At 47.8% G+C, this 17,683-nt stretch overlaps 1 protein-coding gene across 2 annotated transcripts in view; it reads left to right on the forward strand.

The window, feature by feature from the left end:
* The first annotated feature begins 2,184 nt into the window (after positions 1 to 2,184).
* The window catches only part of skila (SKI-like proto-oncogene a), a 33,183-nt gene continuing 17,684 nt past the window's right edge, over positions 2,185 to 17,683 (forward strand). For both annotated transcript variants that reach the window (XM_086129342.1, XM_086129343.1), the window contains exons 1-2: positions 2,185 to 2,334; positions 6,259 to 7,524. In XM_086129342.1, the coding sequence (XP_085985468.1) occupies positions 6,415 to 7,524 (1,110 nt within the window). In that variant the 5' untranslated portion in view covers positions 2,185 to 2,334; positions 6,259 to 6,414. The remainder of the gene's footprint in view (positions 2,335 to 6,258; positions 7,525 to 17,683) is intronic.

Genomic DNA, 17,683 nt, shown 5'->3' on the forward strand with positions numbered 1-17,683 from the left:
ATGGTTTGTTTGACATTGTTCCCGTGCCCGCTTTTATATAAGGTGCATCCCCCCAGGCCATGTGACTGCTCCTCACCCCACGGAAGACATACAGCTGAGGTATTCACCTCGTATCAGATAAATGTATGACGGAGAAAAACGCATCCTCCTCCTATTAATTGCTTTTATCTTGTCGGATGTTTTATCCCTTTAACCCAACCCCAAAGGGACTAATTAGGTAGCGGAAGTCCGTGCTAAACGCCGTCCCTTTTGTAAAACACGCACAAGCACACACACCCGTAGACTACAACTGAAGGTGTTTTACTTGGCAGGGGCTTACTGTAATCTTGTGGAGTGGGTTTATGAGAGTTTTCTGTTGGATGGCAAGTCATCAAACGTCGCCGCCATGCTGCGCTCACATGAAATGGTGAAACCTCAAAAAGATATTGCTTGGATCATCCAGGTTGGATGGCAGCACGTTTCTCCAAAGCCTGTCCGCACCTTTCAGCATGAATTCACTCCCAAAGACATATTTATCTTTTCAGACTCCATAGATTCAATCCCGGGTACTCCCCCCCCCCCCCAAAAGGTAGGGTGAAAAGAAACCAAAATAAAATGGTCACCTCAAATCCAAGTGGAAATTTGTCAGGTGTTAGTTCTTCATTGTGGCTCTTCTCATGATACAGGTATACGTGTCTACTGGATTTCATGTTTAAAACTTGTTTTAGGGGAGTGAAGAAAAACCAAAAAAATCCAGTCGCAATGGTTATCGTTTCTTGTCATTTGGAATTATACAACATTTATCGCATTATCTCCCTAGTAAAATCACTCGCTGCCAAAGCCTATTGAATGAATTGCATTCCTCTCATGGTGGTTGAGCATTGTTTCTCCAACCTGTTTGTATGTTTGCCATCACCGGTCACAAAGAAAACAGAATCACCCTCAGACATGTTGTCATCAAGCATCATTACCGCAAACTACATTCAGAGAGCCCGAACGAGCCCTGGCACATTTTAATATGCCACATCGATAAGGACGTATGAAGACGCCGCCGTTATGCCTGCCTCCCCGGGGGTTTCCACTGATCGCTACCCAGTCCGATAACAGTTAAGACAGAGCAGCAGCCTCTCTGCGTCTTGGCTTCACCCCTCACTCATTTTGTTTTCTAATGAACCGTCACATTAGCGCACGTAACAGATGAATTGAGTCCCCGCGCAGCACTTGTAGCTGTTATTACAGCAAAATCAATGCCTCCCCCCACGACACATCTTGTTGTCAGGAGGGGGTTGGGGTTACTCATATCTGCTCTCATAATACAACCGCTGACCTTGCCGTCACATCACAGCAGCTGCTGCAAAACAGCCCACGGGGTTGCCCGGCGTTCTCCGTGTGCCATCAGTCACAGTGTACTCAGCTAAAATGATAGATTGTAGCCAACGTGGTCACTTGAAACTTTTTGTGGGTGTACTCGTCATAGACATTGCTATCGAATCTCATGTGATTAGATAAAACCGACTTTCGAAGGCGAGTTTCCCAAATTTTCCAAGGGGAGCTACCAAATACAATACAATGTATCTTTATTTAGGTAGCGCTTTCCCAACAGCTGCAGCTGTCACAACAGTTATCATAAATGCAAACTGTAACCAAACCGATGCTTAAAAGGACCACTTCAAACCAAAATGGCAGTCTATCAATGTCTTTTCAGGCATGTCCATGCTATTAAATCTTTTGGTGGTAAGGGAAACTGAATTCTATGTTTTACCAAATGTACATTTACACTAAAATACCCCTAAAATGGTTGCGTCAACCAAAATTGCAGACGGCCTGTCATTTCAGGCAAGGTTTCATGAAACCGTTTTTGTGAGGATGCCTCATAGACAAGTCAACCAAGTTTCATCTTGCTAAATGAAACTCTCTTCAGAGGTTGAATTGTCAAAAGTATTTCAGGGGCTGCTCCCAAATGCACATTGTAACCAAAATGACACGACCGAAAACCGATTGGCGAACAACGTTTCCCCTTTAAATACTGTCGTCCCGCCGGTGTTAAGCCTGTCTCCTAAGTGCAGTCAGGAGGAAATGGCAGACACACACACACGCACACGCGCGCGCACACACGCACACGCGCGCGCACACACACACACACACACACACAGACAGAGTGCGCGAGAGAGAGACACCCCCGCATCGTTTCCTGTAGACGTGATGACGTCTCCGCCTCTCGTCCTCGATGTGGCGTGACGTCACAGGGCTGTAGTGGTGGTGTAGCCTCATCTTGTTGACGCTCTGCCGCCGCCGCGAGGCTTTTCCAGTACGGAGAAGACCCCCGGCGAGTGAGGTCCAAGCAGACGGAGGCAAGTGCTTCAGTAATTTTTTTTTTACTGCATGTTTTTGTTGTATTCCCGTTTGTCGAACAATATACTTGTCGGAGTGAGTGTCGCATTGATTTGTTTGACTACGAACGGGCAAGAGTCGGTGGGATATGATGTCGGCTGAAGCTTGCTCGGCGTTGCCCGCCGTGTCGCTCGCTCTCCGTCTGGGGGAGGTGAGCGAAACGGCCGTTCTCCGCTGGACCTAAGGAGAACACACCACGGTGTTCGTTGTCGTACTCGTGGTCGGCCGAATTGGCGAGACAGCGCAGGGCTTCTTGAGTCCCCCACCTTCCGCCTCCCCTCCGCCGCCCTAACTACCGCGTAGCCGTCTTGTTAGAACCCACTTTTGCTGTGTTTTTTTTTTAGGCTGAGCCGAGTGTTGTACATGGCTAGCTAACTAGCATTTTCATCGCATAAATTAGCCTCCGGTTTCGTTTTGATCCTTTTTTCTCTTTTTCGGTTACTTTTATCAACCGTCCCTCGCGTGTTGAACGCAAGCCTGACATGAATTCAAATGAGGATTATGATGAAATATATATTTTTATCGTTGAACGTATCGCGAAGTAGACCGCAGTGACACACTTGTGGGGGCACCCCGCTCAGAGTGAAGCCCGGACCGGACCGCACAGCGTTGGCTGTTGTAGTAGTGGTCGCGGTGGCCGCGGCGGCTCTCCCCAGTCGAGACTGGGCAGTGCAGACAGTGAATGTCATTATCGGCGCTGTCTGCATACCAGCGCAGCGCAGTCGAGGCGGGAGGAGGGAGGGGGGAAGACTGGAGAAGGAGCTTTTCTATGCGGCGTCCTTGCAGCAGCTAAGAGCGGTTCCTCGGACTTGGGTTGGTCGCTATTGGATGATCCCCAAAACGCTGCTGTTTACGGGATACTTGCCTCTCACCGCCTCTCCCGTGGAGCAAAACTCATTACCCCGCCGCGAAGCTCGTGTTGACATGTGTTCGCGGTGCTTTATGACATGAAAACGCCCGCAAACATCAACCAGGCTGCGGAATCAAGGTCGGGCTTTTGCGCAGAAGCAGTGCGCCAGTCGAGGGGAATGCTCCATGAAAAATGTGCCGAGGCATGCACATGCCCATTGGTCTGACAGCACTGGCTTTTCCATTTCAATTTCACACTCAACGTAGTATCAACGTAGAACCAAAAACACAGTGAATATGATTTTAAAGGACACATTCTCTTGATCTGTGGCCTTAAAATTAAATAATAACAATGTTAAAATCATAAATATTGTCAAATATGAGCATTGTGTTGCAATTTGCCATGCAAATAAAGGACAGAAAGGCAGTGAAACGGTCTGAAATGACATGGGTGCACACAGTACTGTGAGTGACCTTGTATCAGCATCAGAAGAACGAAAGACACCGTACAACATAAGATCCGAGGGAGACTGAATCGAGCTAATAAGTCACCTGACTGGAAATGTGGTCACACCACAATTTTCTGTGCGTCCATGTGTCAGAGACACCTGAAAGGCTAATTGGTGTGAAAAGACCCAAAGCATACTAGGTAAAAAACAAAATAAAACAAGTGGCGTAGCTCTCTGTAGCATAAACATGGTTGGACGCAACATTGTGGAGTGACTACGTCAGAGTCGACTGGAACGCTAATGGAGATATTAGACATAAGATCTGAGTTAGACTAGAAAACAAATACGTGGCGTTGCACACACAACATTGTGGCGCAAACGCATGTCAAAGTCGACTGGAATGCTAATCGTATTTAACGTTGTCTCTCTCTTTTGAAAGACAAAAGCTAGGCATATATTTGAGGGAGGAGTATATTTCTTGGTTTGTACAAGCACAATTCACAAACTCTGACTGCGCCTCATTGCCTTGGTCCTGGACGCAAACGTTTGGCAATCACACTCCGGCCTGTGTTGCATTCAGGCACCCTCACCAGAGCTGAGAAAAGCCATTATAGCTTGTGGGGGTTTCTTGTTTCTTTTGTCCTGAAACAAATGGTTTGGTGGGGAATTGAAAGTTACCAAGATGATGCTACCACAATTAGAATCTTCACACTTTTTTTACTCTGAATAATACAACTTTAGTCTCTCTAAAAATGCAACTTTTTCCTTGAACTTTTTTCTCAAAGAAACACCATTTTATTCCCTCGAACTCCCAAATTCCGACTCTTTACCAAAATGTGGTGGCCCTGTCAGAACCGGCACTGGCCCCATACTGTATATTCAGGATCTAATAAGTTGCAGTGATAATTTCATATTTAGCATCTCCATGGTGTATTATTTTAACCTTCCAAATTATTCCCTACATTTGTAATTTGTTGTTTTCATGTCATATTATTCATCTAAGAATCGTTGGAACATACCTTTTTGTCAAAGAAAACAAAACGTAATTCTCCTGAAAAGCAAGCATTTGTTGAACAAGTATGACCCGTTAGAACTAACCAGATGTGTTCAAGTACGCTATGCTGGAGAGAATCGCTGACTAGGGCTCCCTCTAGTGGTACGCAGAAGATTCACTCAAATAAGATAAGATAAGATAAGAAAACTTTATTAGTCTCGCAATGGAGAAATTCCCAATTCACAGCAGCAAAGTTATGAAAGGAAGAAGTAGAACAACAAAATATAGGAGCTGCTGAAAAGGCAGCCACTCTCACGGCGCCATTTTGAGGTCAAAATAACAAAAATAACACAACACAACACATAGGACACAGACAGTCGTGCAATCTTCACCACTTTTCTGCATACACTATGTTGTCTGAAGCAGTTGTAGATGAAAGAGGAGAGGATCAAAGTGTCCTTTCACCAGTGGATCAGAGACGTCATGCTGAAAATGTGCACACGTCTGCTACAAGCTAAGTTTTGAAAGCCAACAGAAAATAAAATGGATGTAAAACATGACATTTCATCAAATATATTAGAGTGAATGACAATATCAACTGATGGCAAGAATTAAGTGAAGCCTTCAAAAGTTCGCAAGTGCATTTAAAACCAGACACAGTAGAAAGCAGTAGGAAGCAGCCCAGTTATTGAACTTTGAAGTGCAATTCATTTCAATTGAATCTTCAAGAAAGGTGTACTTTAAAATTCTGTGCCTAGTAAAATTCTGACTCATGGCGTATTGTGTAGTCAAGCCGATGTGACGCGCATAGATACTGCAAGTGCTGTTTAGCGTCTTCCACATGGTAAATCCTGCTTTAAAACGGGCTGTTGTATGCCAAGCTGTGAGGGAGGGGCTGGAGGGGTTCTGTTAAGACTTTCACGGAGTGTTATTCATGCGCTTGATGGAGCCAGCATGGGGTAAAAAGCACAGTATGGGGTTTTTTTTCTTTACATTTAATGGAGAAGCATTTTCACTTGCAATGTGCAAATGTTCGGAGCATTGCGGGCCAGCATGAACTTATATAATGGCAGTGGCGCCGGTCGTATCTGGTCCGCTGGATTTGCTTGTCGGGATTCTCACTTGCTCGCTCGCCGGGGAGAAAAAGTGAAATATCCGATGCAAATTTCACCCCTCACCACCACACACAAACATCCCACCCTGGGTTCAATTACAAGTGCCCCAAGAGATGTTTGTGTGAACTATGCTAATGGCCATTTGGCTCAGTGGTGCACGCAAACAGCCATTGACCTCATCAATGCTGCAATTTTCTGAGGGGAAAAAGGCAATTCCATGTGACTTAAAAAGAAAAAAAGTCAATCCGATCTACCCCAAAAAGTTCTTGGACTTCTTACAAAGTACAAACCGGGTCTACCTTTGACTCCCGTGACTAAATTTTGACAGTAGTTACTGTGGTCCAAAGACATCATGCTCATCCAAAGGTTGCTATTTTTGGAATAATGTTGATTTTTTTGTCTGTTGAGGTATATATACAGTATTTTTGATTTTCCTCTGTTAACTTTTTTTTTTTCGTACTCTTTTTGAATCACCAGGAAGCATCTCGGAACATCGAAAATTCTCCATCATGCTTGTCTCCATCGACTCAAGAATCAGCATCATTTAAAAAAAAGCCCACGGGACAAACCAAAGGAGTTATTAAAAAAAAAAAAAGCCGAACCGGAAGATAGCAGAACAATAAGAGAGCGCTCAGACATGGCCAGCACCCAGACCAGCTTGAAGAGCCCCTTCAAAGGCCTGAGCTCCTTCAAAGGCGGCATGAAGCGCCTGTACCGTGAGCGTCTGGAGGACGCGCCCATCAAGAAGCGAGTGATGGCCGAGATCAAGCTGAAGCGCCGCGGCTTGGAGTCCTTCCATAAGGCGGCTAAGGTGAAGTGGGAGCACGTGGACGAGCCGCAGCAGCAGCAGCTTCACTGCCGCGACGCGGACACGGACACGGACGGCGAGTTGCACGCGGCCGCCTCGGCCAAAGCGCTGGACCTGAGCCCGGGGCTCAAACACACGCTGGCCCAGTTCACGCTGAGCAGCCAGAGCTCCCTCGGGGGGCCAGCCGCCTTCTCGGCGCGCGGCGGCCCGGAGCCTTCCCGCGCCGGCACGCCCCCGCCGCCCTCCCCGCCCGTCCTGGGAGGCGGCCCTCTGCTGGTCCCCTGCGACAGCTCCACGGAGCTCACCCACTCGCTGCTGGAGGGCGAGTCCATCTCCTGCTTCGTGGTTGGCGGCGAGAAGCGGCTGTGCCTGCCGCAGGTGCTCAACTCGGTGCTGCGCGACTTCTCGCTGCAGCAGATCAACACGGTGTGCGACGAGCTCTACGTGTACTGCTCGCGCTGCGACGCCGAGCAGCTGCACATCCTCAAGGTGCTGGGCATCCTGCCCTTCAACGCGCCGTCCTGCGGCCTCATCACGCTGACGGACGCGCAGCGGCTGTGCAATGCGCTGCTGCGCCCCGGCGCCAAGCCGTCGGGCCGGGGCCCGCTGAAAGAAAGCGAGGCCGGCTTCCGGGTGGAGCACCGATGCCTGGGCAAGTGCCAGGGCCTGTTCCTGCCGCAGTTCTACGCGCGGCCCGAGGCGCCCTGCGTCCAGTGCGTGGAGTGCCACCTGCTCTTCTCGCCGCAGGAGTTCGTCATGCATTCGCACAAGTCGCCCGACAAGAGGACCTGCCACTGGGGATTCGACTCGGCCAAGTGGCCCTGCTACCTGCAGCTGGGCAGGAAGTATCAGGGTTCGCCCGAGGAGGCCGAGCTCAAGCGGCTGCTGGACCAGGTCAAGGGCAAGTTCCACTACCGGCTCAAGAGGGCTCTCGACCGGGTGAGTCCTCGCTCGTGCGCCGCGCCTTGCCGTGCCGTCCAGCGTGACTTGCCGTCGTTGTGCTCCGAAAGGAGGCGAACTGTCAAATTGGTCCTGTTCGGCTCCATGCCGTTGTACTTGCCGCGTCCGACGACACCAGAGCCCTTCTCATGTTGTGTGCTCGTTGGCCAGGCTGGATGACTTTGAGAAAAATGGATTTTTCAGGAGGGAAGCAATCTTTCATCAAAACGTAACCTCAAAAGGTTGGGTTTGAGACGAGATGCATTTTTCAGGAACGCATTCCGATGTTTCGTCATCTTCGCTAGTACACTCGCATATTCCTAGAAAGAGAGATTTTCATTGAATGCACATTTTGTCACACAAAAAGTCTGCATTTTACTAGAGAGAAAGTGGCCACGTGTCATTTTCTAAGAAGTTGCAATATGATGACATTTTATTTCTTTGTTGTTGACTCAAAAGACACGTCCACGTTGTCACGTAACGATCAACTGGATTAGACTACATCGCGCCCGGTGTGTTTTCTTAAACCACCGTTGACCTACTGCGTGTTTGTTTGTGTGTATTAGTGAGAGAGATCAGGGACAGGTGGCCGGCCTCATCAGACAGACGAGGTGAGGCCAGCTGGCCACAGCTGAAGGGGAAGTGCATCATTTGTCCCCCCTCGGGTCACCTGGGGGTCACTGGGAATGTCATTGAACAAAAGGTCAATACATGAACCCCATAAACCGCAAGGCCGGAACCAAAGACCACCGCTGAATACACTGTTGGCCGTGTACTGTCCCAGACGGATGCACGTGTTTCAAAATGAGAGCCGGCCTCACTTGCTCTTAGATTTCAATGCACCCGTTGCTTTGCGCTGAAAGATTGGCAATTCATTCCGCTGGGGCTTTTAAAAGTCCCAGATTCAAAATTGCTAAAAATGTGGAGTTATCACGACACCTCGCCCTCCCGTTGTTGGTCAGGCCGGCCCCTCGCCCGACCGACGTAAAACCAAAAAAATCAGCTTTTCGGGTAGCACGGCTTGATAAAGGAACAATCTCCCAAAAGTGTTTCCAAAGAATGACTGCAAGTGCTGTATTGGAGGCAATGTTATGTTTTTGAGCGTGCCATTTTTCGATTAATTCAAGGTACTGTTAGTATATGACATTGTATTATATCATGCTGTCAGGAAACAAACAGTTAACCTGTCGCCAAATGGTCAAATGAAAACGATAGACTAGCTACCGAGGTAGCTAACTGGCTAACTCGCTTGGCTAACAGAACAATTGGTTGCGACTCTGTTCACAAAAGGGAGATAAGCGGGGAAGTGGCTACTCATATTCCGAGATGACACTTTGGTTGCATTCATAAGATTTCAGTTGTTTCTTTCCCTTGACCGAATGTGCCTGTCTAGCGCATTCAGACTAATATATTCTCAATAATTATTTGTCACCCCGCGATACATTGAACCCGCAATATTTTTGCTGACTGTTATCATATTGTCCAAATCTGACACCAGCCCATGCCTGCCATAAGATAATGCAGTAGTCAAGTCATAATTACAGTCAATATTTGTATGAAACAATAAGTTGGGTCAAACATAAGCATCCTTTTTTTCCCCACTTTTTCCCCTCCCACCCACATAATCATACGCCGCTGCCCAATTTAGTTCATCGCGTGGTTTACTGCATACGTGAGGTGAGAGGTGTTGTCACACTTTTTGTACATGCATAGATTCGAAAACTCCTTGTTTCGGTCGTGATTTATGGTCCACCGGTCTCCCGTCCCGCCTTGCCATTTGTCTTCGTCCTCTGCTGCGAGTAGATATTCCGGAAGCCGAACAAAGGTCAGCGCACAAAGCGCGGTCCTCGCAGATGAACGTGCCAGACAATGTCGCGAACCCCGTCGCCAAGGTGCCGTTAACCGCAGGCGACGTGACGCATCGTCGCAGCTCGCCGCCTCTCTGGAGCCTCCGGTCTCACTACGTCGTCGGCCCTCGGCGGAATGCCTCTTTCCTCTCTCGCTCTGATTTTCTTCTTGGAAAAATCGTCTTCATGTTCTCATTAAAATGCGACTTTATTCTCCAATTGTTTTTACTCGTAGACTTTCTTCTAAATATTACTTGCGGGCGTGATTGTGACATTATTCTCATGAGAAATCCTCAGAAAATCAAACTATATTCTTGAAAATTCAGGCCTTATTTTTCTCGTAAAACTAGGACTTTATTTACTGGGAGAGAAAAATAAATCGGACTATCCTCATGACTTTCTCCTGTAAAAGTCTTACAAAATTGGACTGAATGATTCTCCTAATATTCTCCTAAAAATCCAACTTTAGTCTCATTTTTTTTCTTGTAGTCAAAATCTGTTTTTTTTCTCAAATATTGGTCACGGGAATCTGACTTTATTCTTATTTCAAATTCTCATAAAATAGGACTATGATGGTAAAATGATGATTTCTTTCTCGTAAAAGTAGGACTTTAATATGTTGAAAACCTGCTTGCAAAAAAATTGGCCTGATTTTCAAAATATGTTTATACAGTATAAAAATCGGACTTTATTAACTTTACCCTCGCAAGATTTTTCCCCTTTTTTTTTCTTCGTAGGGGAAAAATACAGCATTCATTTTTCTCCCCTCACTCTATGATGTATTCTCAAACTTGGACTACTCGTAACTTGTTCAATTCTGAGCGTTGGTGAGGAGGTGCTCCGTAAACTGAGGCACCTGGGTCCACATGTGAGCTGGAAATCACCATGTTGAGCAGCTCTTGATCAGACCCAGATTCCTGGATAGGAATTAAAAAAAAAAAAAGGATGTCTGTCGTGCTTCAAAGAACGGATGCGGCATTTGTAAGCTGTTTGGCGCGTGTGATGAAAGTGCGCGTTTGCCTGGACAGGAAGTGAGGCAGACAGACGTGTCTCTCAAGCCGAACATGCTCCAGACTCCCGCAGCCGCCGCCTCAGCTGCCGCCGCCTCCGTGGCGGTGACTCACAGTTTCCACATCCCAGTGGATGTTAGTGGAAGCGAGGCAGCTTATAGTAACATGTCCTTTTTCGCGCTGGCTTATTTGGGGGCTTTGGCGTGTTGCTCTAACCCTTTTCCCTTTGGCCCACATTCACACGCTGCGGCTTTTTACAGGCAGTAGAGACTCAAACAAAGGGGCGGCTTTCTGGAACTTTGTCACTTTCTTTGCCAGCGACCAGTCCCATATCCTGTTCAGGTTGTTTGGTCTGAAAAAAAAAAATACAGTTCACCCCCCCACCCCCGAATGCTCTTCAAACAGCACCGCTAGTGGGAGGGACAGTGGTCACATCAGTCGACAGCTTATCATCTTATCAGGTTACACGGCGCATGAAAGGGTTAGATAGATTTTTCCTGTCCTAATACCTCGAATTGATTGATTTCCATGTTTTTATCTGCTCCTTTTCATTGTGGCCGTAACACTTTGTAGCATAACAGCGCCACAATTTAGTGCAGACCTCCTGCCAAGGCCAATCGTACACCTCCCTGTGTGGCAAACTCTTGACCGTTTTGTCACGTTCGCCTTGTTTTTGTTGAACAGAGTCAGACGCCGTGACCTGATATTTTCAGTCGGCCGACATAATCGTGGCGAGGGGATTATGTGTGTGTGTGTGTGTGTGTGGCTCAGTCACAAGTGTCAGACAGACAGAACAGCCCCCATCTTGTCTGCCCTGAACACCCCGGCCCCCCACCCCTGACTGAGTGTCTGCGGCACAGACAGTAGACAGCTGCATGTGTGTATTTGCTCTTTGGAAGCCAGTGACTTCACGACTGCATTGACGTAGCCGCACTCGGCGGCGATCTGTCGGCAGGCAGCCCGCTCTCCCGCCCGCCATCTAAACGGATCGTAGACGTGCTAATCAGTCATTTTCTTCCTTTTCTGGTTCCATGCTCACGTCCAGCTCTATTTACGCCGTTTTGACTTCCACGCTCAGACATTTCAGCTGTCGCCCACGTGAGCCCGCAAACAGAACAGCTCAAGAACCGCCCTACAAATCCCTCATCATCAAACTCCTTCAGCTACATAAGTTTCACCTTTCTCGGATCCTGCTATGAAAAGGAAAAAAACAAGCGTACTGTATTTGTTGGGCCTCAGATCAGAACGTTGCTTCGGGACAACCGCTTTGCGACTACAACGACCGCCGTTGAGGCTGCAGCTTGCGGAATGCACTCGCTAATGCGGTTCGTAACTTCCGAAGCAATAAGAAAGCCGGCGGTCATCGTGAGATCGCGGACGAGCTTCTTCTCGGTTTGCAAGAGCTCGGGAGTAGGATGAGCATTAAAATGCATTACTTGTGCAGCCGCCAAAGCCAGTGGTCCCGAGAACCTTGGCGGCGTAAGTGAGGAGCAGGGCGAGCGTTGCCATTGGCACATCAAAGCAGTGGAAGAATGTTAGCAAGGTCGATGCAACTGCAACGTGAGGGCAGATGACTTCCGGAGTTTGTTGAGAGATCTCCCTTAGGTAGTTCACAAGAGAGCAGCTGCAAAATGAAAATGTATGACGTGTGGCAAGTTTGGGGCGGGGGGAGCTTTTCAGTGGTGTCTTATCTGTAATGAGCACAATGCTCCAGATTTTTTTCTCTCGATATTTTCAACTTATTCAGTGTTTGTATGCTGTGTGCTGTGGTCAATAATGCTCAGAAAGGACGCAAACATAAAAGTCGTTTTGATCATGCGTGATCTGGGAACTATTTATAATTCAGTAATTATAGATCATCAGGAAAAAAAATACTCAAAAAATTAAATTGGAAGGATGGGAAAGAAATTCCCATAATATTATGGAGGACTTATTTACTTATTAATTATTATTATTATTATTATTCTTTTGACAGGGATAAGTATAATTTTCGGAGATGATCAATGACTACATCAACAAGTCAATAGTGCCAGACACTTTTCCGCTGTAGTCCCCCCCCCCCCCCCCCATCCCCCCAGACTCCAGCCAGCCGACAGTCACAAAATAAGCATCAAAAGGAGCCGATAGTCGACTGTTACGTAATCAGAGTGGGCGCATGTGTGTCTCTGCGAGGCGGGTGAGTGGAGAACCCCGTGGCTATTGATCAGTCTTGATGAATGGCGGCGCAAGAGGAAAGAGGAAAGGGACGACGAGTGAAAGCAAGTCGCGTTTGCGTAAGCGCTACATGTCGAGACTCGCCATGCAATCGAGTTCACCTCGCCGCTACCTCCTCATTGCCGCTCCCCAGACGGCCCGCGGTGTCGGCTGGAACTTGTGGTCAAAACAGCCAAGCCTCGGCTCGCCTCCCCTCAGTTGAAAATTCACCTCCCCGAGACCCCGGCTGAACCGCTCACCCTCCCTGGAACAGCCCCTTCGGCCCCCCCAATCACACACCGGTTTCCTCTGTCCTGAACCCAAATTGAAAACCCCTCCCCAGGATAGCCGCGTACATATTTCATGTCATTTTCCAAAGAACAATTATCCATTTATGCTGAATACACAGCAGCTTCTTAGAACCTCCAGTCTGCATGCAGAGCCAGGCACAACAAGCCCAGCCTGTGTTTGCTTGCTCTTGTAAAAGGGGGCCCCTCCGAGGTCGGGGGGCGGGGTGGGCTCTGAGCCAGGGGGGTATGTTTCTGGTATGTCGCCATCGGGTCGATGGCAGCAGTGCAACGGCTCGACCGCCCGCTTGGAAGAAGGCCAAATTCACATCATGATGAGGCCTACATGCTATGCCTAAAGAAGTCGGAATATGAGGAGAAAATGTTGCTTTTTCTTTTTAGAAACAGACTTCATGTGACAATGGAAAACCACCATTTACTCAGAGTCCAATTCTGATGCAAAAGAGTCAACGTCAAATGAATCTCACGGGAATTCTTGTTTGAATGAGGCGGGACGATAACGTCGGGGCTTCTGCCGCAAACTCGGCCACAGTGTCCGTGAGGTCCGTCGGTCAGATAGAGCGGAGCCTCGGCCGCAGCCTTTCAGACCAAACAAACGCAACCAAATGTGTTCCGCCTTTTAAAACGACCGCACCTGCTGCCCGCGCGCACGTTCGCAATAGTGTGACAACCGAATCCAGTTTGCCGTCTTTTTAGCTCATCGGAGGCTGATGTCTACGGTTTACGCCGGTCCTCTCATGCGAAGTTACGAGGCAAAGAACAAAAGAAGGCGCGCGGGGTTGCTGCCACAGATACTGTTTTTCTTTTGGTTGTTTTACATTCATGGCCAGCAAGCTTTTTTTTCTTTCCATCTGTTAATTATGACTTGAGTACGGCGCTAGCATAGGTTAGCGCTCGACTAAGGCAGTTCCATGTTTGCATCACATCGCTGCCCCCGTATGGGAAAAATACAGCCTTGGTGTGATTCTCCGGCCTAAATTAAGGCGCCTGATTGGCAAAGAGTTCAGAGAGGACTTTTAGGAAGCAAGCGACAAACAAAAAACCGGAACACATTCTTGTCCGCTTTGTTTTGGCGCAGAGTCTCTGCAATAATGAATCAATTTGTTGACAAGGAAGTGAAGCGTTGTCTATCCGGTCTCTCTGGGAGACGCAAACGCAGGTTGCCTTTTTAATCGGAACCCAAGCGTTTGCATTTGAAAGACTCGTCCGGGCCCGCTTCCCCCCTCCCCTCCCCTCCCCTCCCCCGCCCGACAGGAGCGCTGATTAATGAAGATGGAAACGCCAGAGATCATAGACGGCACTTTTTCCATAGGCGCGCACACATGTAGACGCATCATACGGCCACTTAAGAGTCCCTCTCTAATATTTGATCCCCGCGGACGGGGGAGATGAGCGCCGGATATCAAAGGCGTGTCGCGAGTCCCGTTGGACCGCCGCACTCATAAATGATGCATGCCGCAAACAAGCCCGAATCAAGGGAGAATAGTCAGCCCTCACCATGATGGGAATCCCCATCACTCCACTTATTCCTATCATCTATTTTGCATCTTCTGGAATAGGCCTGAACACTGACTCTCTTTGGACTGGTTGTCTTGCTTCTTTCTGGTTTTCACCTTTGCTCCATTAACATGAAAAATACACCCAGCAGCACTCCCCTCACGCTGCCTGTCAATCCTTATCTCACCAAAGGTGTGACTGACTGCTTACTTAGAAATATGTGAAGACAGTTTGTAAAAAAAAAAAAAAAAAAAAGTTATTTAAGATGTTTGCAATAATATTAAAAGTGGATGATGATGATCCGTTCTAAATAGAAATCGTGTTTTAAAAGTTGGAGGTGCTTGGATGTCGTTGACCGTGAAGTGCATGCGGAGGCGAACGACTTTTGAGGACGGTCTGTTTCTTGCATCTACGATGGAAAGAGGTGCAGAGGATCCACGGGGAAGCACAGCTCTATTTACAGGACGAATGTAGATGAGCTGGCATGGAGCCCGCAGGGCAATGAAGCTAGAAGACTTTTGGTGGCTCTCCCCCGCCCGAGACAGATGACTCCCCTGCGTGGCGTCTCACTGCAGGCGGGAGTAGCGGCGGCGTATACGCGCCAAGCCTTCCGGGAGACACCGGAGCGCCTTTTACGCAGAGATCCAGAAAAATGACAATCCGAGCTGTGACACGACATAAATCACTCCACTGTGGCTTTGACACAAAAGCCAGCTAAGCGCTGTATTGCGACAACCGTGCGGGTTTCGGTTTTCTGTGCATCGGTAGACATAACATTGTGGCGATGAAGATGGAGCTTGACTTTGCGCCGCTGCCATCGCTACTCGCCGCCAGCCCTGAAGTACTGCTCTTGTAGATCTTTTAAGACGTCGCGGGTATCGGAATTGCCAAAGCGAACCGCTTTTCTCAGACACCGCAACCTTTTTTTAAAAAAATCTTTTTGAGCACTGCTGCGTATGTGTGAACACTGTGTCCTTGCTAGCCAAAACATTTCTCTGCTCTACAGAGCATTAAAGACTGACGGCGGCAGAAAACGCATAACTTGGACGACTGGGAAACTAGATGCCGAAAACGGTCGGCTTCAAGCATTAAGCGTGCGGGCGGCGGAGTAAAGTCGACTCAACCACTACTACTGTGCGGGAGAATTTAATGCTTTAATCACCTGACGTTCACTGCCCATTTTGTGTTGTCACACCGATGTCACCGCGCTTCTTATTATCTCAATAAGGCAATCCGCACGGGCACCACCTCCGCTGTTACGCCTCCGATGCGGCAATTAAGTCGCGTAAGAAGGCAAGGTGTACCGTAGTTCACTTCCTCTAGCTCGGGACGTCATCCCTCTGCGGCGGCCATTTTAAGCAGCCCGCCGTGATAAGCGCGCTTGCGAATGTCAGATGTTTTCCATTTTGTCACGGCCGTCAAATCCATTGGGATGAATCACATCCCCCGTCCCGGCTGCTTCGTCATCGGCGGTAAAAAGGACAACGAGGCTAGACGCTGACCTCAGCGTGATAACATCCCTCATTAAGGACACACACACACACACACACACACAGAAAGATAAGCAGCTGTGTAGACACACCCCGCAGCGATGCACCATTTCAGACAAAAAAAAAATGACAGGAACAAGAGCACTCGCTTCCTGTCACATTGCGGTCTCGTCTTCCACTCGTCACGGACGAGACGAGACGAGTGGACAAAGATTGATCATTATCCCCCTCGCGTGCGTCTTTGATCTTCCGCCCAGGTGCGTTGACTCCGATGACTCAAGTCCCGGATGACATTTCGGCAAGTGACTCAGACACGCAGACGCACGGACTTTTGCATTGGATGTTTTAAGAGGCCAGTGTTTACAAGCGGCCCCGGGACACCTTTCCAAATCATTTACTCAATCATTTAGAGTCAACAAGCCTCAACGTGCGCAGAGGAAGTGACGAGACTGGCAGCGAAACAGGAGTTTATCTTTTTCAACTTATTTCTTGGAAAGATCCACTTTTATATTTTTCGGCAAATGTGTCTATTGCCATAAAGTGTCGTTTTTCCTTCCTAATAATCTATTTTGGGGTAAAATGACAGCTTTGTTATTGTCAGTTGAAACTATTTTTTCACGATACTCTCATAAAATGAGGCCTAATATCTCATCTTATGCTTTTTTTTCCTGATCCGATTTGCAATCTAACTACTTACTTCTCTCATAGTTCTGGCTTTCTCCTGTAATATTGGGACTTATGTCTTCTTTCAACTGTTTCCCCACTCACATTATTGGCACTTTGTTCCATTTCATCCAATGTCATGACCTTATTTTCATAATATTACAACTTGTTTCTCGTATTGGTCCAACACGATTCCCATGAAATTAAACCCTTTCTGCAAAGAATCCATTTTGCTTCTTGTAATATAAGAACAATTTCTACCACTTGATCCTTCTGCGTCATAATAGGACAACATCTCTTCATTTTGCGATTTAATTCGGGCTCCGAGATCCAGAAGTACAGTAATCCCCCCCCTCAATTGTGCCTTTGGACTTTTCTTATTCTGCAAACTGAAATGAGCACGCGGGAAGTGATTGTAGTTGGTCCTTGAGCTCTTTTTAGAAGGAGAATGAGTTGGATTTGCGGCAGTGGATCTGTGCGTGCGTGCTAGTGTGACAGAGACAGGCCTGTCCTGAGGGGTGCTGGGTGGTCTGGGGTGGCATGTGGGGGTGGGGGGGGGGGGGGTTAGCACAGCCAAGCTGGCCATGTAGAGAGAGAGAAAAGCAGTGGAGGCTTCAAACAAGCATTGCATGTAATATGGATGAGAGCCTGCACACATTCTCTCGCTCACCCTCTCCCTCGCTCTCTCTCACTTTCTTTCATTCTTTGTGATGCATTTATTTTGCCTCACCCCCTCCCCGCTCTCCCCAAAACATAATGTCACAGTATTACATGACGCCAACCACTAACGTCACGGAAAAACATAGCGCGCACGTTTAACATTGCTCAGGAAGCTAAGTATACATTGTATGTCTGAGGGTGGTGGGGTGGACGGGGTGCCAAAACGTAATTGTCTACAACATCTATGTATATACGTACACACACATACACAGTATGTCATTACTGTATGTTTTTGCAGGGGCATTTTTCTCATGACAAAACATCCCAAAAACTTGTTGTTTGTGATCTCCGTTCATTCTAATGGGGCGAGGTCATTTGAGAAATGGGGGTTTTGAGTTACGAATGTGATCAAGGACCGAATTAAACTCGTATCTCAACGCACCGTTGCGGTGTGTATCTCGGAACGCTTGATATTTCTTTTACACTTGAAA

Source organism: Hippocampus guttulatus, chromosome 14, assembly GCF_054856545.1.
Source record: "Hippocampus guttulatus isolate MCC_2025c chromosome 14, RoL_Hgut_1.0, whole genome shotgun sequence".
In the NCBI taxonomy this organism is placed as follows: domain Eukaryota; kingdom Metazoa; phylum Chordata; class Actinopteri; order Syngnathiformes; family Syngnathidae; genus Hippocampus; species Hippocampus guttulatus.